At 44.7% G+C, this 24,913-nt stretch overlaps 1 protein-coding gene across 1 annotated transcript in view; it reads left to right on the plus strand.

Annotated features, from left to right (window-relative positions):
- FAT2 (FAT atypical cadherin 2) overlaps positions 1-24,913 on the plus strand; it is a 67,310-nt gene that overhangs the window by 34,050 nt on the left and 8,347 nt on the right. The window contains exons 13-19 of the mRNA XM_032628814.1: positions 991-1,374; positions 3,461-3,675; positions 4,623-4,760; positions 5,356-5,499; positions 7,132-7,329; positions 11,153-11,963; positions 14,923-15,068. Coding sequence (XP_032484705.1) covers positions 991-1,374; positions 3,461-3,675; positions 4,623-4,760; positions 5,356-5,499; positions 7,132-7,329; positions 11,153-11,963; positions 14,923-15,068 — 2,036 coding nt within the window. The remainder of the gene's footprint in view (positions 1-990; positions 1,375-3,460; positions 3,676-4,622; positions 4,761-5,355; positions 5,500-7,131; positions 7,330-11,152; positions 11,964-14,922; positions 15,069-24,913) is intronic.

A 24,913-nucleotide genomic window follows, 5' to 3' on the forward strand; every position in this document is an offset into this window, starting at 1 on the left:
CATTAACACTTCAAAGCTGTTATTATTATTCTAACCCAAATATTCCCCCTCAATATTCCAAATATAGCCTGACCAGCGCCTCTCTCTCTCTCCAGAAAATTCATACATGGGAGAATGTGCATGGTATGCACATTTATTTCATGTAAATTCAATGAAAGGGCTGTGTGTCCCCACGTGTGTATAAGACTCAATCCCTATAGGCTCAGAGCCTGTGCTTTTCCCACTGGGTAAGGCTCTCATGGCAGAGCACTAAATGTTGGTGTTCTTCAGACGCTATGGTCCCTACATGAGCCAACTGCTTCATTTGGTCCACAACCCAAGGAAATAATGGCACCTGAGTCAGAGCTGGAAAAACACCACATGCTTTGATTTACTAAGAACTTTCCGTGGGTGTGTGTTTTTTTGTTTGTTTGTTTTGGTTTATTCTGACATAATTATAGACTCATAGGAAGTTGCAAAAATAGTACTGAGAGGCCCAGCACCCTTCACCCAGCTTCCCCCAACGGCAGCATCTGCAGTATGATATCAAAGCCAGGAAACTGGCCCTGGGACATTACTGGTACTTGGACTCCAGTCTTATTCAGATTTCACAGTTTCTATATGCACGCATTTGAATATGTATGCAAACACCACCACAATCAAGGTACAGGATTGTTCTGCCACAACCAAAGAACTCACTATGGGTGCTTTTGATCTTGCACAATTTTTATTTTGTGAGCTGACACTGGACCCTAACCTCCACATAAACAGCTTCAGATGTCCTTAAGGGCTTGCAGAACCCTCCCCTTCATAAGAACCTTTCTATGAGGCCTTGAACCCCACCCTAGTCAAGAACCCTCACATGAGAGAGTCTCACTGCTAACAGCCTAAGCATGTTAGCCTTTATGGGGACCCTGCTGGCTAGGCCCTCCTCTGGCTGAAAGCTCTGCGGCAGGCAGGACCAGAGGAGGGTCCCTCTGTATGAATCACGCGCTCTGTCTCCCCCCACAGGCACCAATGCCCAGGTGGTTTACTCTCTCACGGACTCTGCCGAAGGCCGCTTTTCCATCGAGGCCACCACAGGCGTGATCCGCCTGGAGAAGCCACTGCGGGTCAGGCCACAGGCAGCACTGGAGCTCACCGTCCGTGCCTCTGACCTGGGCACCCCAATACCGCTGTCCACGCTGGGCACCGTCACCATCTCCGTGGTGGGCCTGGATGACTACCTGCCCGTGTTCCTGAACACCGAGCACAGCGTGCAGGTGCCCGAGGATGCCCAGCGTGGCACGGAGGTTCTGCGGCTGGCCACCCTCACTCGCCCGGGCGCCGAGAAGACCAGCTACCGCGTGGTCAGCGGGAACGAGCAGGGACGGTTCCGCCTGGACGCCCACACAGGTGAGGGAGCAACCCCCTACACACATACACACACACAGAGTCTTGGGGAACACTGGACTCCTCGCATACCATAGCCCCTCCCCAGCATCCTTCAGCCCCTTCTTCACTCTCCATCTCTCCAGGTACCAAGTCCCTTCTTGTAGCATGGGGCCAGCTTACATGGAAACATCCCTTATTCCACTACATCCCCACCAAAGACTCTATTGAGGACTCTCTCCTCCCAGTTTGCAGCTTCATAGTCCTGGCTCACACCCAGCCCCAGGAGGCTGAAGCCACCCTCCATCCTTGGCTGCCAAGGCACGAAGAATCTTGCTAGAATCTGGGGCTTAGGCAGCCCAAGGCAAGGCTGCCTGCTTCCCTCCTAAAGCCTTCCCGAAACATCCGGGGACCCCCGAATTTTCCCTTAGTCTCATAAAGAGAGAGAACTAGGAAACCGGCTCTCTTCTCTCCTAGCCACAGAAGGATCTAAGTCAGACTCCCAGAATCCCATGGAAGGGAGGATTCAGAGGCTGCTCAGGTCCGACCAGGCTCCATGTGGATTCCTCACCACAACACCTCTGCGACGGTGCGCTCTACCTCCTAAGGCATCCGCCTTACTGTTGAGCAGTATTTTTTTAGTTCTTATTACAGAGACTTTAAACATATAACAAATAGAGGGAACAGTATAATGGACCCCATGTTCCCATCACCCAGCTTCAGTAATTATCAATATTGGTCTAGTCTGGTTTCATCTTTGCCCCCCATATCCACCTACTGCTGAGTTATTTTAAAGCAAATCCCAGACATGATACCATTTGGTTTGTAAATACTTTGGTGTGTATCTCTCTCTAAATGATAAGGACTCCTTGTATAAACACAACCATGATACCATTATCACACCCAAAAGATAATAATTCCTTAATACAGTCCAATACCCAGCCAGCCAATTTTTCAGATTATCTCACAAATGTCTTTTAGAAGTTGATTTGCTTGTCAGCATCCCCCAAATGTCCACATATTGCATCTGGTTGATAGGCAGTGTCTTAAGCATCTTTTAACCTCTAACGTTTTCCTCTCCCTCTTTATTTCCTGCTGCCATTTATTTAATGAAATATTGGGGTCGTGTGTGAGGCAGGATTTTAAAAATAATTTTAGATTGGCTAGTTGTATCTTTATGGTGTCATATAACATATCTCTCTAGCCCCTATATTTACTATAAATGACATTTGGATCAAAGACCTTGATGCGGTTCAAGCTCAATTTTTTTTGCCAACAAAGCTTCACAGATGATGCTGGGCTCTCCTTTGCACCACATGAGGAGGCACATAATGGCTGACTGGTTCTTTTTGCTGAGGTCAAGATTGATGGTGGGTTCGGGGGTTGTCAGCCTGATCCATCCAGCTCTTTTTCTAATGGTTTTAACAGCCTTTAATGATTATTTCCCAGATATATTATTTCATTAGGGGCTGCAAAATGGTGATTTTTCTAACCTTATCATTCCTCATTCATTTACTAACTGGAATTATTTTCTAAAGAAGAGCGTTCTACCATTAACTATTCAGTTATCCGGGAATGGCAGGATAAATCCTTGTTCTTTTATTTTCCAGTGTTCAGAATAATAAATCTCTGCTCTAATAATTTGTTACACAGCTTTGGGTATTATAAAACTCTATAATCTAAGTTCTGTCATTTACTAGGTGACTGAGCTGCGGCAAGTCACGTAGATGTTAGGAGCGTCAGCTGACTTACCTAGAAAATGGAAATCACACTTGTTCCTGCTCTACAGGGTTATTACAGATCTACATGAGATAGAGTCAGTATTATAGAATTAAATGAGATTTCAATGAAATAATACAGAAATAAAGGAGGGAAACGCTGCTGTTGAGAATGGTAATAAGGAAAATGAGAGGAGATGGAGGGGAAGGGGGAGGCTATGGGAGAGAGAAAATGAAGAGGGAGGTGAGATGATGGAGGAGATGATGCAGGAGGTCTGTCTCTCCCAACCCAGTTGAGCTGCTTCTCCTGGGGTTTGGCTCAAGACCCCCTCAGTACTCTGCCTTTGTGGTCCCAACTGCCTCAATGCTCCCATCACCTCTTGTTTCCTCAGGGATCCTGTACGTCAATAAAAGCCTGGACTTTGAGACAAGCCCCAAGTACTTCCTATCCATCGAGTGCAGCCGGAAGGGCTCCTCCTCCCTCAGTGACATGACCACAATCGTGGTCAATATCACTGATGTCAACGAACACCGGCCCAGATTCTCCCAGGATCTGTACAGCACGAGGGTCTTAGAGAATGCCATCGTGGGTGATGCTGTGCTCACAGTAAGGATATGCAATTTTGCCCTTGTGAGGGGCATGGACTCTGGGGTGGGTTTGTATCTCCCCCTCCCCCAGTCATCTATGAACATGGATTATTTTATCAATTAATACACGACAGACTTGACTCTGACTTGTAGCCACTCAACCAAACTCTCTCATGATAAAATTTCTCAGAGCCACGTTTGATAAGCTCTAGATCAGGTACTGAAAGAATGGGGCATGGGAGAGGTCCCAGAGGATGGCCAGAGGGACACTGAGTGTCAGCATGGGAGGGGAGGAAGAGAGGGGACACCACACAACACCTTTTTGCATTTAAACATGTAATTGCTCCTCACTTCATGGAGTGAAACCAAACGCTGTATGTCCACATTCGAGGTTCTCGTCTCCTTCCACCCCCTGATATGCACCCTATGCTCCAACCACACAGGAAGAGGTACCATTCCCCAAACATCCTCTGTACTTTCATACCTCTGGGCTCACATTGTTTCTTCTGCCTGGAATGCTGGCTCCACTCCCAGAAGCCTTCAGGGCTTCATGAATCCTCTTCTAATCTCTCCAGGTGAAATTTATCACCATAAAGTTGATCATACTTTGCCCCAAATTAGACTTGTCCATAAAATTAGACATTAAGCTTCCTGAGGGCTTATTCATTTTGGCACATTCCTCAACTCCTAGCACAGGACCCTAGCATCCTGTCAGTTATGAGTGAATGAGTGAATGAATGAATGAATGAATGGATAGATAAACGAATGAACCATGCACGCTGACATCCATACTAGGATGTATAAGGAGCTTCCCTTGGCAAGGATGACTATGGTCCAGGGATTGCCAGCCCAAGGGCAGTCTATGGGGCCGGGACATATCTGTGCCCCCTACACTCCCAGGGGCCAAGATTCCTTTCTGTTCCTTCTTGCCTCCCCAATCACAACTGTCACCCGCCTCTATTGCAGGTGTCAGCGACTGACGAAGATGGACCCCTAAATAGTGCCATCACCTACAGCCTCATAGGAGGGAACGAGCTTGGGCACTTTGCTATCCACCCAAAGAAAGGGGAGCTACAGGTGGCCAAGGCCCTGGATTGGGAACAGGTAAATCATGTGGGAGGGGCCCAATCTGAGCTCATCAGAGCAGAATACAGCCCTGCTGCAGGTCCAGAGGGTGAACTGTGTTCAACACCCCATCCTGACACTTCTCTAGACCTGCCCTCAGGGTCTCCCACTCCTTTTCTCTGTGGGTCCCCCTGACCTCAGCAGGAGAGGGGCTGAGTAAACTTTAACCTTCCTGAAAGAGCTCAGGCCAGCTTCTCACTATTAACCAGGGATCATTAGATCATTACAAGTTATCACTTATTGAGCACCCGCTCTGTGCCAGGAACTTTGCTAAGTGATGTACATACATTACGCCATTTGGTCCTTAAAGTAATCCTAGGAGGTAGGTCCTAATACCGTCCTCACATAAGCTTAGTCACTTTCCCAAGGTCTCACATCTAGTAAATGGTTAAACTGGAAGTCAAACCTACTTCTGCCTGACTCTAGAACCTGAGCCCTAAAAGGCTATGGGAGAGTAACGAGGGCAGGCATAGGGGAGTGTCTCCACCTTATTTTTCTAAAAACATTAGTCATGAATCAGGGGGCAGAACTGAGTGGTCTTGTTGCTAACTCTCCCCTGGGCATCTTGCTGTAGATTTCTAGCTACTCCCTGAGGCTCCGAGCCACAGACAGTGGGAAGCCCCCACTGCATGAGGACACAGACATCGCTATCCAAGTGGCTGATGTCAATGACAACCCACCAAGATTCTTCCAGCTCAACTACAGCACTTCCATCCAGGTATGCTCAAGCTTCCCAAAGCATCCTGAATCCATCTTCCCTTCATATCCCTCCTAGTGGAGGGCACTCACCACTGATACCAGTCCACCCAAACAGTGACTGTGACCTTGCATTGCTATCCCTAATGGCAACACGGTCTGCTGAAGGGGATTATGGATTACACAATTAAAAATTATCAGGCACTGCACTAGGCACATCCACATCCATGATCTCATGGGGGACTCACACAGCCATATGGAAGTAGACAGTACCCATTTTATAGATTTTTTAAAATGGAGGTATAGAAATGTGCCACAGTCAAAATGTGGCAAATTTGGGATTTGAACCCAGAAGATCTTCCAGATCCCAAGCTATTTCCACCATACTAATGGTTTGTGAATGGGATTTGGAGAGAGTCTTAAGATTCCGTGGGGAACTGTGACCACAAGGGGTGAGGGAGGTGAGGAAGTAGGTAAGAGGACAGAGTTCTGTGTCGCACTATGCATCAACCAGCATCACCCCACTTTCACCTGTTTTGTATCATGAGTATGAGTTAGGATGCTTTGGCTGCAAATAACAGATCACCTGACTAAAAGCTTATTAAATAATAAGGCCTTATTATTTCACATAACAAAAGGTCTGCTCGTGGGAAATTCTATTCCAGAATTGGTTATTTCAGCAGGAAACTGATATCACAACTTTGGGTTACCTTCTTCAAAATTCCTGTACCTTCTCCCTCATGGTAACAAAATGGCTGCTGCAGCTCCAGCATCACATCCTTGCTAAACCATCTTCAAAGGCAAACAGATGGGGACTGCTTTTGCAGAATCTGTTTTTATCAAAGAAGAAGACTTTTCAGAACCCCCACCTGGTAGACTCCTCCAATGATCGGAAATGGATTACATGATCGCACTTAAATCCAAAAACTGGCACAGGGACTCAGATTATTGTAACTGACTTAAACCAGTCACAGTCCATCTCCTCTTAGGAGGGGTATATCTTTGCTGAGGATATTGCCACCCAACGCCTGAACAAAAGTCGGGTTTTGTAAGAAAGGAAGGAAAGAATGCCTGTTGGATAGGCAATTACCAGTTTCTGCTCATAAGATACTGTTTGTAGATAAGGTTTGGATGCTAAAGAAGAGAGTTAACAACCACTGTGTTACAGCATACTGAATTCCCGTGTTATAGAACAATGACTGGAACAATATCCAGGGGATCCATTTTTCTCTGTTAATTCCTAATCATCTGTGAATTTTCTCATTGGTCCTCTAATCAGAAAACCATTTATAGGTTTTCAATGGACCCTATGAATCACAAAATTCCCACATGGACCCCAGGCACTAATTTATATACATGAGTCATCAGCTATGTGACTTCGGCAAGTCACCTCTATAGGATAAAGGGACTCTAAAGACCCTTCCAGCCCCAATGGGCTTTGTTTCTAAAAACCAGCACTGCCCTCAGGAAGTTCAAAAGTCAACAACTAATCCACAGATGGGCAGAATGAATGAATGACATCTCAAGATGCAGACATGACCTGGGAGCAGTCAGAGTGCTGAGGACTCATCCCAGAGAAGGGGACCCAGAAGGATGTGAAAGAAAGGACTGGGACTCATTTTGCTCTTTGATTTCCTGTCTCTCTTGGTCTCAGGAAAACTCCCCCATCGGCAGCAAAGTCCTGCAACTGATCCTGAGTGACCCAGACTCCCCAGAGAATGGTCCCCCTTACTCATTTCAAATCACCAAGGGGAACGATGGCTCTGCCTTCCGAGTGACCCCGGACGGATGGCTGGTGACCACTGCAGGCCTGAGCAAGAGAGTCCAGGAATGGTATCAGCTTCAGATCGAGGTGAGAGCTGTGCTGGGCCACTGGTGGTGACCATGGGGACAGAAAATGTGCTGACAAAAGTACCACCAGTGCTTCTCTTATTAGAAAAAACAATATACAGAACTCTTCCTTTGTGCCAGGCACTGGCCTAAGTGCTTCACGGGCATCACTGCATTAAATCCCCACAACATGCTTTACAGTGAGTACGGTTATTACCCCCAGTTTCCAAATGTGGTAACTGAGGTACCCAGAGGTTAAGTTACTGGCTGAAAGTAATGCTACTAATAAGTGGTAGAGCTGGGCTGCTTCAAACCCAAGCATTCTGACTCCAAGCTCTTAATTCCTCCCCTGCTCCCAGACAGAACAAAAACTCCCGCACCCTGGCTCTAACTCCTTGAGTTTGGCCAGGACAGCTCTCTGAACCTCAAGTCTTTTTAAAGACGTACCTCAGAGAATGGGTGCTGTTATAGAACCAGGTTCAGTTTGTCCAACCACGCAGCAAACTGAAATGCTGAGATGCCGAAGTCTGCAGTAAAGAGAGGGTTTATTAGCAAGGCAGCCAAGCAAGGAGATAGGAGAACAAGTCTCAGAACCGCCTCCCAAAAGGCAAGGGGCTTGGGGCATTTATGGAATAAAAAATAAAGGAGCAGGGCAGTCTGACGCATGGGGAGCATGGGGAAAGGTGACAGGAAAAAGGTGCAGTAATCATAGTTCTGCCGCAGGTGTAACTAAGCTACAGGTCTCTGCACGTTCAAAAATGGAGGCAGTTAGCACTATCTGAGGGTTTTCTGCCCTCTGACATCAAAGTCACCAAGCAGACCCTTGGGCATGCCCAGTTAAAGGGTCGGCGGTCCTACCCAGTCTTAACCAGCTCAACTCCAACTAGTCACGGTTGACTCCAAGTCCTGGAAAATAACTCTGGAAAACATCACATTGTTTAGGATATGTGCAGGTGCAAGTCTTTAAATGACCTTGTTTAGTGAAGGCAGGTGAAATGAATTTGACTAATCCATGGATCCACTACTCCACAATTACCCACAGTTTCAGTGCAGGGGTCAAATGAGAGAACATATACATACATGGAGAGGATTATAGTGATATTATATGGGTTGTATGAGAACTGCCCAAGGAAAAGTGGCCAAGATGGTGATCAAACATTTCTCCCTCATTTCATTCCCCCAAATCCCTTTCCTAAATCTCAAATCTAGTGGATCCTACTATTCTGTGAACTTCTCTGGGCTCACAATGATGTAGTCATCCATTCAGCCAGCCAACCAGCCAGCCAGCCATTCATCGTTCAACAAACATTTATTTATGAGTACCTATCATATACTTAACATTTATGAGTATTTATCATATGGCATGCTACCTGCTAGTAACATAGCAGGGGAAAGAAGGGGATGATCCCCGTCCTCATGGGCTTTTGATTCTAATTATGGAGATAAGCAATAAACAGATGAAGAAAGTGACAGGAGGCTCATAAGGCAGAGAGAGACACTTTCAGAGGGTGGCTGTCCTTGTGAGGAGGGGGCATTTGAGCTGAGATCTGAGGAGCTGCCCATGTGGAAAGTGGGCAGGAGAGTATCACAGGCAGGAAGAGCAAGATGAGACCAAGTGCCAGGGTGGGAAAGAGCTTGAAGTGACCTGAGGTGTTGCCATGTGGTCAGCGCATGGTGAGCATCGGTGGGAATGAAGTTGAAGAGATGGGTTGGGTGGATCATGCAGGTCTCATGGCTTGCGTGACCGTGTTATTTGAGGCCCAAACTGTGATGTTCTTGAGAGTGAGCGAGGCACTAAAAATAGTTAATTGGTGATAAGTGATCCACAAAGGTGAAAATCAAGACTGTCCTGGGCTCACCAGGAAGTAGAGTCATCCTAATGATAAGCCTTGATAATACTTTTAGATTCTAATCAAAGTGCAATTAGAAGTGATGGAAGGGTTTCAAAGAGAGAAGTGACCCTTCTTGTGTCTCAGGAGGCTTGTTTTTGAAGCTCTAGAGAAAGTCAGTTGCAGGGGGCAGGAGTGGTTGAGGGAGACCAATGAGAATTCATCTAAGCTGGAGGTAGTGGTGCTGAGACCCTGAGGTGATGGTGAAGATGAACAAATGGACACATCTGCGACACGGTTTTGATGGAAATAAATGGAGTCGGTGGTGGATTGGATACGAAGAGAGAGAGAAAAGAGAAGAATCATGACCACTCCCAGGTTCCTGGCTCCAGTAAAGTCTGGATGATAGGGCCATCTATGAGACTGGAAAGACTTGGGGTGGGGGAGGGACAGGTTTATGGGGTAAAATGAGGGCTCTGCTTAGCCTATGTTCCTTTCAGGTGTCCATAAAATATCTAAGTAGAGGTGTCCAATAGGCAGCTGGGAATGGGAGTCTGCAGCTCAGAGGACAGGCGTGGGCTAATGTAGAGGGTCCTCAAAGCCAAGGACATGGGTGTGAATATCTAGGGAGGCAACAGCTTCCTGACCTCGGTATACTGGCCCAGACAATCACTCAGTAACTATTGGCATCATCACTCTCTCTTGCATTTGTCCTGTATTTCTGCTTCCGTTCACTGGGAGGCACTATAGGCCAGCAAAGAAACAGGCTATGAACACAAGAAGAAGTTCAGATTCTGCTCTGGCCTTACCTGCTGTATGACCTTGGGCACGTCACTTGACCTCTCTGAGACTCAGTTATATCTTTTGTAAAATAGGACACTTCAGGGTACTTACCTCATAAGAAAGATAAACTACGATCATGCATTTAAAGCATTCAAAAGTGACTGGCACACAGTTTGTACTCAGTTAGTATTAGTTATATATTATTCTTAGTAGTAATGTTAATTATTACTGTTGCTATTTATATCTCATCAGTGTTATGCACAACTGCCAGCAGTAGGTGTAATATTGCACCTTTCTCCCGCACTCAAAGCGAATCCACATGAACAAGATATTACCGTAGGGAAAACCGTGAAGACCCTGCTGACAGCTGAGAAAGTGATAACATTACTTTATCAGGAGAGGAAGGAAAGCTTCCTCCTTGCTAAGTCCAGACAGAAAGTTGCAGAGATGTTTGGTGAAATGTGCAAGGGAAAGGCATTTCTAATTTACAATCTTTCCTTGCTTAAGTGAGGTCACGTTGCTTCAAACCTGCAGTGGCTTTTCGGGCCTGCCTTAAATCCAACCTCGTGCTCCTCAGCCCATCAGCGACAGCCTGGGCTTCCCTCTCTGCTCACCTCTTGCCCTCAGCCCTGCCCGCTCCTCCAGCAGCAGTGGTCCCTTCCTGCTGTGTTGAGCATTCTTTCCCACCAGAGGGCCTGACGCTTGCTGTTCCCTGTCTGTCACCTCTTCTCCTCACCTCTCTTTTCTTCTGATCATAGCAGACGGCCTGGCCCATACAAGGCACTCAATAAATATTTGTTGGCTGAGCTGAAGAAGACATGCCCATCCCAACCCCGACCCCAGTCACATAGTAAAGAGGTGTAAGAGAACCTCCTTAGGCTGACAGGGGCCATGAAGGGTGTACCCTAGAATCACTAGGAGACCTTTGATGACCCTCCTAAGGAAAGAGACAGAATGAGAGAAGCTCAAGAGGTAGGAGGCCACGTGTGGCTGGAGAGGCTTAGGACGGGCTCAGAGAAGTGTCAGATGGAAGGTGGAGTTAAGTTTTACCACCCACACCAGTGATGTGGGATGTAACTCCCTCCACAGAGCCCTCAGTGCTTTTGGAGTTACGATTTTCCTTTTCAGATGCAACAACACGCTGAGCCTGCCCTGGAGCAGAGGGACGTGGCTCCCCGGGGAGGCCCCGACAGCCCCAGTCCTATGGTAATTCGGTGCCCGCTTCACCCACAGGTGTCAGACAGCGGCACCCCGCCCCTCTCATCTTCCACGTTGGTCAGCGTCCACGTCAGGGAGCAGAGCCACTACCCACCCTCCGCCCTCCCACTGGAGATCTTCATCACCATCGGGGAGGAGGAGTTCCAGGGCGGCATGGTGGGCAAAATCCACGCCACAGACCGAGACCCACAGGACACGCTGACCTACAGCCTGGCAGGAGAGGAGAGCCTGGGCAGGCACTTCACAGTGGGCACGTCTGATGGCAAGATCATCGCTGCCCAGGGGCTGCCTCGGGGCCGCTACATGTTCAACGTCATGGTCAGCGATGGGACCTTCTCCACCACTGCCGGGGTCCATGTCCACGTGTGGCATGTGGGGCGGGAGGCTCTGCAGCAGACCGTGTGGATGCGCTTCCACCAGCTCACCCCGGAGGAGCTGGTGAGTGACCACTGGAGGAACCTGCAGAGGTTCCTCAGCAACAGGCTGGACATCAAACGAGCCAACATCCACCTGGCCAGCCTGCAGCCTGCAGAGGCCATGGCTGGGGTGGACGTGCTCCTGGTCTTTGAGGGGCATTCGGGGACCTTCTCCAAGCTCCAGGAGCTGGCATCCAACATCACTCACTCAGCCAAGGAGATGGAACACTTGGTGGGAATTCAGATGAGGTCAGCCATGGCTGTGGTGCCCTGCCAGGGGCCAGCCTGCCAGGGACAAATCTGCCAAGAGACCGTGCACCTGGACCCCAGGGTTGGGCCCACGTACAGCACAGCCAGGCTCAGCATCCTGACCCCGCGGCACCACCTGGAGAGGAAATGCTCCTGTAACGGTGAGAAATGGGACTTCCCCAGGACAACCAGTGCTGATGGCCCAGCCAGACTGACTCCAGGGATGGAGATCCCAGCAGGGGGCTCTCTGGGGTAGTCAGAGGGACATTTTAACAGGGTTAAAGACCAGGGACCACCACAAGACAGGTGCGGCCTCACAAAATCTAGTCATGGAATAGCACCCTAGTTCTGGTCACTTTTTGGAACTTTGAAAATAATGGTAAGAATTCAAGAGGCAGTTCAGCAACACAGCTGAAAGCATAGACTCTGGCATCAAGTTGCCTGGGTTCAAATCCCAGCTATGCCACTAGCTAGCCAGGTGACCTTAAGAAAATTATTTAACCTCTCTGTGCCTTTGCACTGTTGTAGGGATTAAATGAGAATTAAATACCAAGTGCTTGCTTAGAAAAGTGCCTGACCTACAGAAGGTGGTCAATTAACCCAAGTTACTAGCGCTACTACTATTATTACTATAGCCTGATAGTTTTAACCTCAACGTTTAGACTAAACAGCTCAGGTTCAAACCCCAGCTCTGTCATTTACGAGCTGTGTAACTTTGGGTGGATTACTAAAACTCTCTGAGCTTTTTCCTCATCTTTGAAATAATGAAGATAGTATCATCTGCCTCCTTGAGTTGGTTTGGGGAGTAAATTACTTAATGGATATGAAAGCATTTTAACCCCTAAGCTGTCTCATACTAAGCACCCCATCAGTGGCGGCTGCCATTCACATGGTGGTAGTTGTTGCTATAAGGACTCTGCTATGTGCCGGTCTCTGTGTGTATGTTACCTAAACTCATCACCACCACCTTAGGAAGCAGGATCATTAGCTCCATCTACAGCTGAAACAGGTATGGGGATTGTATTGGTTTGCTTGAAACTGTACAGCCTCCGGTGAAAGGCTGGTTATTCAAATACCTGTGTCCCACTCTAAAGCCTGAGCTCTTCGCCAAACTCTTTAGGAACTTGGTGTTCTGACAGGACTTACCCCAGTGCCCCTGGCATTAGGACCAATGCCCTGGATCAGCTCAGGTGCATTTGCAAAAGGGGAATGACATCAGCCCCGCCCCCTTGCCCCCTGCCTGGCCTGGCCTAGGGGTCCATCCAGCTTGCATTAGGGAAATTCTAGGAATATCTGTGGACTTTCTCCAGGGCCCTCTGGATTTAGGCTAGGTGAGCTACTCTAGGGGTATGGGGTGAGCTGGGGCGGCAGGTGTTCCCTTCTTGTGTCTCTTACCCTGGAGTCAGCTGCAGGGAAAGCTGTGATGGCTGAAGGTTCTCTCCTGACCCCCTGGCATCAGATAGCAGAGGTTCTAAAATTCAAGGTTATGCAAAACCACCTGGGGAGCATGTTTATAAAGTGACCTGCTCCTGGCTGTCACCTGCGGAGTTTTTTATTTAGAAGGTCTTGGGTGACGCCTGGAATTGGCCTTTTTAGCCAGCACCTCAAGCATTTCTGAAGCAGGTGGGCCAAGGGCTGCACTTTGAGAAACACTAGGTAGGCTGGCTCACCTAACACCAGAACCACTTGGAAAGAAGTTTGGTTTCTGTTTGTTTGTTTGAACATTTTAGTGAAACAGGACACACAGAAAGATCCATGTATCATAAGTGTACAGCTCAAAAAGTGTTCACAAATCAAATACACCGGTGTAACGAGCCTCGATCAAGGTAATCACCTAGATCAAGGACCAGAATACGATCAGCATCTCAGAAACCTCCCTTGGGCTCTCTTCCAGTTGCTACACCCATCATGGGGAGATTTTTAAAATACAGATACCCAAGTGCCACCAGAACTGCAGAATCTTACTCACTAAGGGTAGAGCCTAGCATTCTGTATTTTAAAAGAGTCTTCAGCTAATGCTGATACTCAGCCAGGTTTGGGGATTCTTGATCTAGATCATCTGCAATATCCCATCCAACAATGACCTACCGGAATGGAATTGCCAGCATCAGAGTGTTTTAGACGTACGGTATGACAGCATCTTAGCATCTTGTAATCCCACGGGCCTCACTTTCTGGTTCTTTCTCCTCCTTTTGGCCTGTGTTCCCTCTCTTCGACAATCCTCTTCCCTAGGAATCTGGAGCCTGTACTGCTCATCCCTTCTCCTGACAACTGATAAGCTTATTCACACTGAGGTTGTAGGGATTTAATAACTGAACTCACTTCTGAGGAGGGTGGATTTAAAAAAAAAAAAAATCTGGGGTGGGCATGGCTTAATATAACACAGCATGTCCCAAAGGAGTTTCCACAGAATGCTATTTCCAAGGGCTAAGGGTACAAAGTCCACACTAGAGGGTCCCATGTTCAAATAAGCTTGAAAAACTCAAGTTTAGGTGAAGTCTCAGACTCCTCACTGTGCAATTCTGCATTAGCAATTGCTACGGAGGATGGAGCATATGGAAGTTCTGGCCACACAATTTATCACTACCTTCTTCCTTTGCCACAGAAGTCTCTCGACTTCTCAGCAGCATTTCGTGTGGGAAGTGCTTACCCAAATGATTACACTCCTGATGATGAAGAAGATGTCTTGAGGCAAAAGCCCTCGTGGTGTCCCTGAAATCACACACATATGCAAAATCCTCTCCAACTCAACCTCCTTCTTCCCCAAGTGATGTCAGAGATCACATGGAAAATATGGAGGATAGAAGTTTTGACTTGTGCACACTTGGCTGATGACCTTTCTGGCTTGATTCTTGCTTTCTTAATGGTTTGAGTTCATAGTTTCTGATCCAGGTCAGGACCCAAGGCGAGGGTCCCTGGGGCCAGAGGAAGGTGTGCAGGGTGATGGCCCCTGTCTAACTGTGTGACCCTGGACAAGTAACCCCACAGCCTCTGTAAATTTCATCTGTAAAATGGAAGCAAGTGCTTGCCACCCAAGGGCTGAATGAGACAAAGTCAGTTCCAGGGCTCCGTGGGGACCACTTTGTGTGGAGGTGACAGTGCCTCTGGTTGCTTTCACAGGTACTGCCGCGAGGTTCAGTGGTCAGAGCTTCGGGCGGTACAGTCTCCCAGAGGCTCAGAATGGGCACATTCGTTTCCGCCTGAACACACTCCAGTCACAGGCCATCCTCCTGTTCAGCAATAAGACAGTGCGTCTCTCCCTGAAGGTAAGGCACTGCCAGCCTGAGAGATTTCCTGTGGGCGTGCCAAGCTGGGGAGGTGGGGCGGCATGGGGGGTGGCCAAGAAGGGTCACTTCTGCAAAGAAACCCCTGCATGGTTTTCAGGGATACTGGGTGTGACTCTTAGGTAGAACACGAGACTTGCCAGCCATGAGAGCCAAAGCCATCCCACCTGGCAATACATGTCCAAGGACAACAGAGGTCAGGCGTTCTGTGGGATGACAGAGAGCCTTTGAAGATAGAAAGAGAGATGGGTAAGGCCACCTAGACCTGGTTGATGCTTTTATCATTTTTTGCTGAGTAATAGACCAGTGTTTTCCAAGATGGGTGGAAGGCTGGGGTACATTAAGGTACGTGGAATCCACGTGGAGGAAAATGAATTTCCTTTCAGGGGTCTTTTAGTCCTTCTGATTATGTCTTGTAGAAAGTCTCAGAGTACCTGCCCGATTTTAACATCTCTATCACAGGTGTCCATCTCCCATTTTGACAAAGAGAAAGCAGACTTTGGCAGCTAGTTAGAATTTAATCCATTCAACAAATACTTGTGGAGCATCTACTATGCAACAGGCACTCTTCCAGGTGCTTGGGTCTCATCAGTGAAAAAGACAAAAACCCCTCCTAGAGCTTTCATCCTATGGTGGGAGACTGACAATAAACCAGAACATTATAGAGTTTGTCCAAATGTGATAAATGCTTTGGGTTAAAAGAAAAAAAAATGGTTAAGGGGGATCAGGAATGTGGGAAGTTGCAATTTTATTATTATTATTCTTTAAACAAAAGAGAGAATTCTATTGGCTCATGTAATGGAAGAGTCCAAGGGTTGACCTCAGGCTTGGGTAGATCCAGGTGTTCAAAGTATATCAACAGGATCCTTTTCCTTCCTGCTGTCAGATGTGCTTTTGTTCAGAAGACCACAAATATCCCCCCAAGTAATGGCAAAGGTGGCCCCAGCAGCCCAGGCTTTCATTCTGCCACCAAGCCAGCCCAGCAGAAAGGGAGCATCTCTTTCCAACAGCGGTAAAAGCCCCACCTCAGACCTTGATTGGCAGGTCTGAGTCATGTGACTATCCCCAAGGCTGCCAGGGAGAGGGGCCAGCCTTTCCAGAACAACACAGACTCAGTTGAGAAGGAGGCAGAGTGTCCCAAAAGGAAAAGAAGAATGAGGGGCACAGTAACCATTACTGTCCACCACTACCCTTGTGTACCTGTCCACCTGCAACGCAGAACCCTGCAGCAGCAACTTCGCAGAGGTCAGCTGCTCAGAGAGCAGGGTGGTGTGCAGGAGGGGCAGCCCGCAGAATATTTCTCTTCTACAGTCACAGTCCTTTTGTGCTTTTAAAGCTCTCAAATAAATCATAAGCCTGGAGGTCATGATTTTCATGGACAGTCTTCTTCATATTTTTCCTTTCCTGCTATATTATTCTAAATTCTGAAAATAGGTTTATGGGGTTTTTTTTTAATAAAAATGACAGATACTTATTGTAATAAATTAAAATGCTATAGGGAAATATACTGAAGAGAGCCAGTTGTTCATGTCAGGCTCCTGTGACCAGCACATGTGCATGGCTGAGCTCCCATTTTCGAATCCCTGCTCAGGCACTCGGTACTTTGGGCCAGAGCCTCAATCTCACTACATCTCGATTTACTCATCTATGAAAATGGGACTCATCCTTGTAGAGTCGTCATAAGAAAGTACTGAGCCCTTGTTGTGCCAGACACCTTATTGCCTGTGTTGTAGAATTTAGTCCTCGAAAGAGCCTTGTAAGTTGGTGACTGTCATCATCCTCGTCCTATAGATGAAGAAACTGAGGCTTGGTGGGATTAAGTAATTTGCTTATGACCGCACAGGCAGTAAATGGTGGGGCCTGGGCCAGTCCAACCTGCTCCAGCACCCGAGCTCTTACCCATTGCTCTGTACTCCGTGAGAATTACATAATGATTCAAGGAAAGCTTTTGGCACAGTGCCTAAAGCAAAGCAAGCACTCAAGTAATTGTGTTCATTTTTTAAATAGTAATGATACTGATGACATAGTGCAGTTTTATACAAAAGGATGGCACATTTGGTACAGTCTTTTTTTTTTTTGTAACATCTTTATTGGAGTTAAACTGTTTTACAATGGTGTGTTAGTTTCTGCTGTATGACAAAGTGAATAAGCTATACGTATACATACATCCCCATATCTCCTCCCTCTTCCATCTGCCTCCCACCCTCCCTATCCCTGCTCTCTAGATGGACACAAAGCACAGAGCTGATCTCCCTGTGCTATGCAGCTGCTTCCCACTAGCTATCTATTTTACATTTGGTAGTGTATATATGTCCATGCCACTCTCTCACTTCATCCCAGCTTACCCTTCCCCCTCCCTTTGTCTTCAAGTCCATTCTCCACATCTGCGTCTTTATTCCTGTCCTGCCCTTAGGTTCTCCAGAACCATTTATTTTTCTTTAGATTCCACATATATGTATTAGCATACGGTCTTTGTTTTTCTCTTTCTTTCTTCACTCTGTATGACAGTCTCTAGGTCCATCCACCTCACTACAAATAACTCAATTTAGTTTCTTTTTATGGCTAATATTCCATTGTATATTTGTGCCACATCTTCTTTATCCATTCATCTGTCGATGGACACTTGGGTTGCTTCCATGTCCTGGCTATTGTAAACACAGCTGCAATGAACATTGCGGTACATGACTCTTTGAATTATGGTTTTCTCAGGGTATATGCCCAGTAGTGGGATTGCTGGATCGTATGGTAGTTCTATTTTTAGTTTTTTAAGGAACCTCCATACTGTTCTCCATAGTGGCTGTATCAATTTACATTCCCACCAACAGTGCAAGAGAGTTCCCTTTTCTCCACACCCTCTCCAGCATTTATTGTTTGTAGATTTTTTGATGATAGCCATTCTGACTGGTGTGAGGTGATACCTCATTGTAGTTTTGATTTGCATTTCTCTAATGATTAGTGATGTTGAACATCCTTTCATGTGTTTGTTGGCAATCTGTAAATCTTCTTTGGAGAAATGTCTATTTAGGTCTTCTGCGCCTTTTTTGGATTCGGTTTTTTGTTGTTTGATATTGAGCTGCATGAGCTGCTTGTATAGTAGTTTTCTGGTAGCATCTTTAGGATTCTCTATGTATAGTATCATGTCATCTGCAAACAGTGACAGTTTTACTTCTCCTCTGCCAGTTTGGATTCCTTTTATTTCTTTTTCATCTCTGATTGCTGTGGCTAAAACTTCCAACTATGTTGAATAATTGTGGGGAGAGTGGGAAACCTTGTCTTTTTCCTTATCTTAGTGGAAATGGTTTCAGTTTTTCATCACTGAGAACGACGTTGGTTGTGGGTTTGTCATATATGGACTTTATTATGTTGAGGTAAGTTCCCTCTATGCCTACTTTCTGGAGGGTTTTTATCATAAATTGGTGTTGAATATTGTCAAAAGCTTTTTCTGCATCTATTGAGATGATCATATGATTTTTATCCTTCAATTTGTTAATATGGTTTATAACACTGATTGATTTGTGTATATTGAAAAATCCTTGCATTCCTGGGATAAACCCCACTTGACCGTGGTGTATGATCCTCTTAATGTGCTGTTGGATTCTGTTTACTAGTATTTTATTGAGGATTTTTGCATATGTTCATCAGTGATATTGGCCTGTAGTTTTATGTTTTTGTGACGTCTTTGTCTGGTTTTGGTATCAAGGTGATGGTAGTCTCATAGAATGAATTTGGAAGTGTTCCTTCCTCTGCTATATTTTGGAAGATTTGAGAAGGATAGGTGTTAGCTCTTCTCTAAATGTCTGATAGAATTTGCCTGTGAAGCCATCTAGTCCTGGGCTTTGGTTTGCTGGAAGATTTTTAATCACAGTTTCAATTTCAGTGCTTGTGATATTTTCTATTATCTATTACTTATTATTATCTATTATCTATTATATATAATAGATATATAATTATCTATATCTATATAATAGATATAATAATTACCTATTATTTCAGTGCTGTTCATATTTTCTATTTCTTCCTGGTTCAGTCTTAGAAGGTTGTGCTTTTCTAAGAATTTGTCCATTCCTTCCAGGTTGTCCATTTTATTGGCATATAGTTGCCTGTAGTAATCGTTCATGATCCTTTGTATTTCTGCAGTGTCAGTTTTTACTTCTCTTTTTTCATTTCTAATTCTGTTGATTTGAGTCTTCTCCCTTTTTTTCTTGATGAGTCTGGCTAATGGTTTATCAATTTTGTTTATCTTCTCAAAGAACCAGCTTTTAGTTTTATTGATCTTTGCTATCATTTCCTTCATTTCTTTTTCATTTATTTCTGATCTGATCTTTATGATTTCTTTCCTTCTGCTCACTTCGGGGTTTTTTTTTGCTCTTCTTTCTCTAATTGCTTTAGGTGCAAGGTTAGGTTGTTTATTTGAGATGTTTCTTGTTTCTTGAGGTAGGATTTTATTGCTATATATTTCCCTCTTAGAACTGCTTTTGCTGCATCGCACAGGTTTTGGGTCACTGTGTTTTCATTGTCATTTGTTTCTAGGTATTTTTTGACTTCCTCTTTGATTTCATCGGTGATCTCTTGCTTATTTAATAGTGTATTGTTTAGCTTCCATGTGTTTGTATTTTTTACAGATTTTTTCCTGTAATTGATATCTAGTCTCATAGCGTTGTGGTCAGAAAAAATACTTGATACGATTTCAATTTTCTTAAATTTACCAAGGCTTGATTTGTGACCCAAGATATGATCTATCCTGGAGAATGTTCCATGAGCAGTTGAGAAGAAAGTGTATTCTGCTGTTTTTGGATGGAATGTCCTATAAATATCAATTAAGTCCATCTTGTTTAATGTATCATTTAAAGCTTGTGTTTCCTTATTTATTTTCATTTTGGATAATCTGTCCGTTGGTGAAAGTGGGGTGTTAAAGTCCCCTACTATGATTGTGTTACTGTCGATTTCCCCTTTTATGGCTGTTAGCATTTGCCTTATGTATTGAGGTGCTCCTATGTTGGGTGCATAAATATTTACAATTGTTATATCTTTCTTGGATTGATGCCTTGATCATTATGTAGTGTCCTTCTTTGTCTCTTGTAATAGTCTTTATTTTAAAGTCTATTTTGTCTGATATGAGAATTGCTTCTCCAGCTTTCTTTTGATTTCCATTTGCATGGTTTATCTTTTTCCATCCCCTCACTTTCAGTCTGTATGTGTCCCTAGGTCTGAAGTGGGTCTCTTGTAGACAGAATATATATGGATCTTGGTTTTGTATGCATTCAGCTAGTCTATGCCTTTTGGTTGGAGCATTTAATCCATTTACATTTAAGGTAGTTATCGATATGTATGTTCCTATTCCCATTTTCTTAATTGTTTTGGGTTTATTATTGTAGATCTTTTCCTTCTCTTGGGCTTCCTTCCTAAAGAAGTTCCTTTAGCATTTGTTGTAAAGCTGGTTTGGTGGTGCTGAAGTCTCTTAACTGTTGCTTGTCTGTAAAGGTTTTAATTTCTCCGTCAAATGTGAATGAGATCCTTGCTGGGCAGAGTAATCTTGGTTGTAGGTTTTCCCTTTCATCACTTTAAATATGTCCTGCCACTCCCTTCTGGCTTGCAGAGTTTCTGATGAAAGATCAGCTGTTAACCTTCTGGGGATCCCCTTGTATGTTATTTGTTGTTTTTCCCTTGCTGCTTTTAATATTTTTTCTTTGTATTTAATTTTGGATAGTTTGATTAATATGTGTCTTGGCGTGTTTCTCCTTGGATTTATCCTGTATCGGACTCTCTGCACTTCCTCGACTTGATTGACTACTTCCTCTCCCACATGAGGGAAGTTTTCAACTATAATCTCTTCAAATATTTTCTCAGTCCCTTTTTTTTTCCTTCTTCTTCTGGGACCCCTATAATTCTAATGTTGGTGCACTTAATGTTGTCCCAGAGGTCTCTGAGACTGTCCTCAATTCTTTTCATTCTTTTTTCTTTATTCTGCTCTGTGGTAGTTATTTCCCCTATTTTATCTTCCAGGTCACTTATCCGTTCTTCTGCCTCAGTTATTCTGCTATTGATTCCTTCTAGAGAACTTTTAATTTCATTTATTGTCTTGTTCATCATTGTTTTTTCTCTTTAGCTCTTCTAGGTCCTTGTTAAACGTGTCTTGTATTTTCTCCATTCTATTTTCAAGATTTTGGATCATCTTTACTATCATTACTCTAAATTCTTTTTCTGGTAGACTGTGTATTTCCTCTTCATTTGTTTGGTCCAGTGGGTTTTTACCTTGCTCCTTCATCTGCTGTGTATTTCTCTGTCTTCTCATTTTGCTTAACTTACTGTGTTTGGTGTCTCCTTTTCTCAGGCTGCAGGTTCGTAGTTCCCATTGTTTTTGGTGTCTTCTCCCTGTGGGTAAGGTTGGTTCAGTGGGTTGTGTAGGCTTCCTGGTGGAGGGGACTGGCACCTGTGTTCTGGTGGATGAGACTGGATCTTGTCTTTCTGGTGGGTAGGACCACGTCTGGTGGTGTTTTCTGGGGTGTCTGTGACCCTTATTATGACTTTTAGGCTGCCTCTCTGCTAATGGGTGGGGTTGTGTTCCTGTCTTGCTAGTTGTTTGACATAGGGCATCCAGCACTGTAGACTGCTGGTCGTTGAGTGCAGCTGGGTCTTAGTGTTGAGATGGAGATGTCTGGGAGAGCTTTTGCCATTTGATATTATGTGGCGCTGGGAGGTCTCTGGTGGACCAATGTCCTGAACTCAGCTCTCCCATCTCAGAGGCTCAGGCCTGACACCCGGCCAGAGCACCAAGACTCTGTCAGCCACATGGCTCAGAAGAAAAGGGAGGAAAAAGAAAGAATCCAAAAAAAGAAAGAAGCCCAAAGAGCTTTTGTTAATGCGAGTTATATCTAGTGATGTTTACCCTGTTAGAAATTAAAACCATGAAACACTTAAAATAGCTGTTATTAATCCATTTAGAAATGAGTAATAAGCCCAATTCATGTTCACATAAATAACATAATTTTTGAAAAGCAGTATTTTAAAAATTACTGATAATGGCATTGTTTTACATCTTTGCAAATCTCTTTCATATCTGGCTTAATAAAATATAGCTGGATTCTCCTAAATGCTTCTACATTCCAAAGAAAGAAAGAACAAGTAATAAAATAAAGTTATTAAAATAAAAAAAATTATTAAAAATAAAAAACTTTAAAAGTAAAGAAAGAAAGAGAGCAACCAACCAAAAAACAAATCCACCAATGATAACAAGCCCTAAAAGCTATACTATAAAAAACAAAACAAACAAAAAAAAACAGACAGACAGAACCCTAGGACAAAGGCAAAAGCAAAGCTTTTGGGAAGTCTGAGGTCTTCGGCCAGTGTTCAGTAGGTGTTCTGTAGGAGTTGTTCCACATGTAGATGTAGTTTTAATGTACTTGTGGTCTCCACATCTTACTCCTCCACCATCTTGAAGGTGCCTGGTACATTCTGTACATTCTGCTTTTCTCCCTCAATGAAGATGAGCCTCTAACTGCTATGTTGCCTACCAAGCCAGAGTGGAGGAGATGATGCTTGCATTCTGCCCTTTTGTGGGAAGTAGCAATTTTAAATAAGGTGGTTAGGGAAGGCTTCACTGAGGTGATAATTGAACAATAATTTGAAGGGGGTGAGGTAGTTAGCCATGTAGACTTCTGGGGGAACAGCATTCTAGGTAGAGGGTATAGTCATTGGCAGGAGATTGCTTGGCATGTTTAAGGAACAGCTCAGTCGTCAATATGGCTTGAGTGAAGTGAGCAAGGGGACAGTAGTAGCAGGAGTTGAGGTCAGAGATGTAATAGGATGGGGTCATATCTATAAAGGTCTCATAGGCTATTTAAGGACTTTGAGTTTTATTCTGAGCAAAGTGGGGGGCATTAGAAGGTTTTGAGCAGAGAATTAACATGGTGTGACATATTAAAAAATGGTCCTTGTGGCTGCTGTGTTGAGAATAGATTTTAGAGGAACAAAGATGGAAGTGGAAAGACCCAGCCAAAAGGCAGTAATTCTGGTGAGAGCTGATGGCAGTTTAGATCAGGGGAATGACAGTGGAACTGGGAAAAAGAGTTCAGATTCTGGAGAGATTTTGAAGGTAAGGTCAACAGGACTTCCTGATGAACTGAATAAGGGCTCCGAGAGAAAGCAAGGAGTAAGATGTTGACCTGAGCAACCTGAAGGAATGGAGTTGCTGCCAACAGACGCGGGCAAGGATACAGGTGGAGTAGGTTGGGGAAGGGGGATGACCAGAAGTTCCGTTTTGGACATATGAGCTTGAGATGACTATTAGACCTACTAGTGGAGCTGGACAAACAAAATCTAGCGAGAAAGGTCTGGGTGGAGATGAAGATCTGGGATTCTTCCACATATACATAGTATTCAAAGCCATGAGACTGGGGAGATCACCAAAGAGTGTAGAGTGAAAAGAGAGTAGACTAAGGATTTATCCCTGACATACTCCAACACTGAGAGGTTGGGGACGAGGAGGATCCAATAAAGGAGAATGAAAAGGTACAACCAATGATGTTGGAGAAAAACCAAGAGAGTATTGTATCTGGGAAGCCAAATGAGGGATGTGTATCAAGAAGGAAGCAGTGATCAGCTGCATAATATGCTGCTGAGAGGTCAAGTAAGATGGGAAGTGATATCAATCATTGAATTTGGCAACACAAAGGATGCTGAGTGCCCTGACACCAGTGGCTTCAGTGTCATGGTGGGTGGGGGTAGAATTTTGCTGCAAAGGGAAAGCAAAGAAAGAAAGTGCTATCTGGCAGGAAAAGTGCGTTCAAGGAAACTTTTTTTTTTTAAAGATTAGAACAATAACAGCATGTTTATGTGATGACTGGGATGATCCAGTAGAGAGTGAACAAAGATGTAGGAAGGAGAAAGGAAAGTCAGTGGCATCTTGTCCTTCAGGAGGTAAGGGGGGTGGGGTGGGATCTAGTGCATGAATGGAGAGATTGGCTTTGGACAACGTGGACAGATATGATGGTGAGAGTGCCTGGAAGTTTCCATCTGATTGCTGAGAGCGAGGATGGGGAGAGAGACGTTAAGGGTCTGAGGAGAGAGAAGTCGTGAAAATAGTCATCTGAGAGAGTGAGGGAACTAAGCAAGATAGTACGATTGTTGGGTAGCATGAAGGGCTCATTTGAGACTTATGGTCATGAAATTAAAGGGAGACCAATAAGCAAAAGCTGTGTGTTTTTCTCCAGCCATGTTCAGCTCCATGATACTTATATATAGAGGGAGAGTTGGATTTTACCGGATTTGTGTATTAGCCAAGTGAGTTCTACCAAGTAAAAGAGGGACAGGAGTTTGGCTATGGAATTTAAGATTGGTAAGGAGAGGAATGAGGACATTACAGAGGGGAGAGACAGTGAAAAGATGGAGGAATCAACAGATCTGTGGTCCTAGGTAAGTGAAAGGAGTGATTTAATGACAATGTTTTGTATAAGTTGTACTTATATTTGTCATTGTCTTTTCTTAATGGCAGGTTATATTGGTTTTCTATTTACTGTAATAATACTGTTTTCTTTTTAAGGAAATAAAGGTATAGGTAGAATTCAACCAGGGCAAAAATCAGGAAGATGGTGTACAAATGTCCAACTTCTGGAAAACACTGGGTTAGATCTTCACATTTCACCCAGAGAAAGTGCTACCTAACCCAGAGTGACAGGAAAACTATTTGGCCACAAGTAGTCCCACTTCTCGAGGGTGAAGGGAACTAAAATGTTCTAACCCAGTGATTCTCACACTTTTTGATTCTGGGACTTCTTATACTCTTAAAAATAATCGAGGATCATAGGGAAGTTTTGTTTATGTGGGTAACA

Source organism: Phocoena sinus, chromosome 3 (assembly GCF_008692025.1).
Source record: "Phocoena sinus isolate mPhoSin1 chromosome 3, mPhoSin1.pri, whole genome shotgun sequence".
In the NCBI taxonomy this organism is placed as follows: Eukaryota; Metazoa; Chordata; class Mammalia; order Artiodactyla; family Phocoenidae; genus Phocoena; species Phocoena sinus.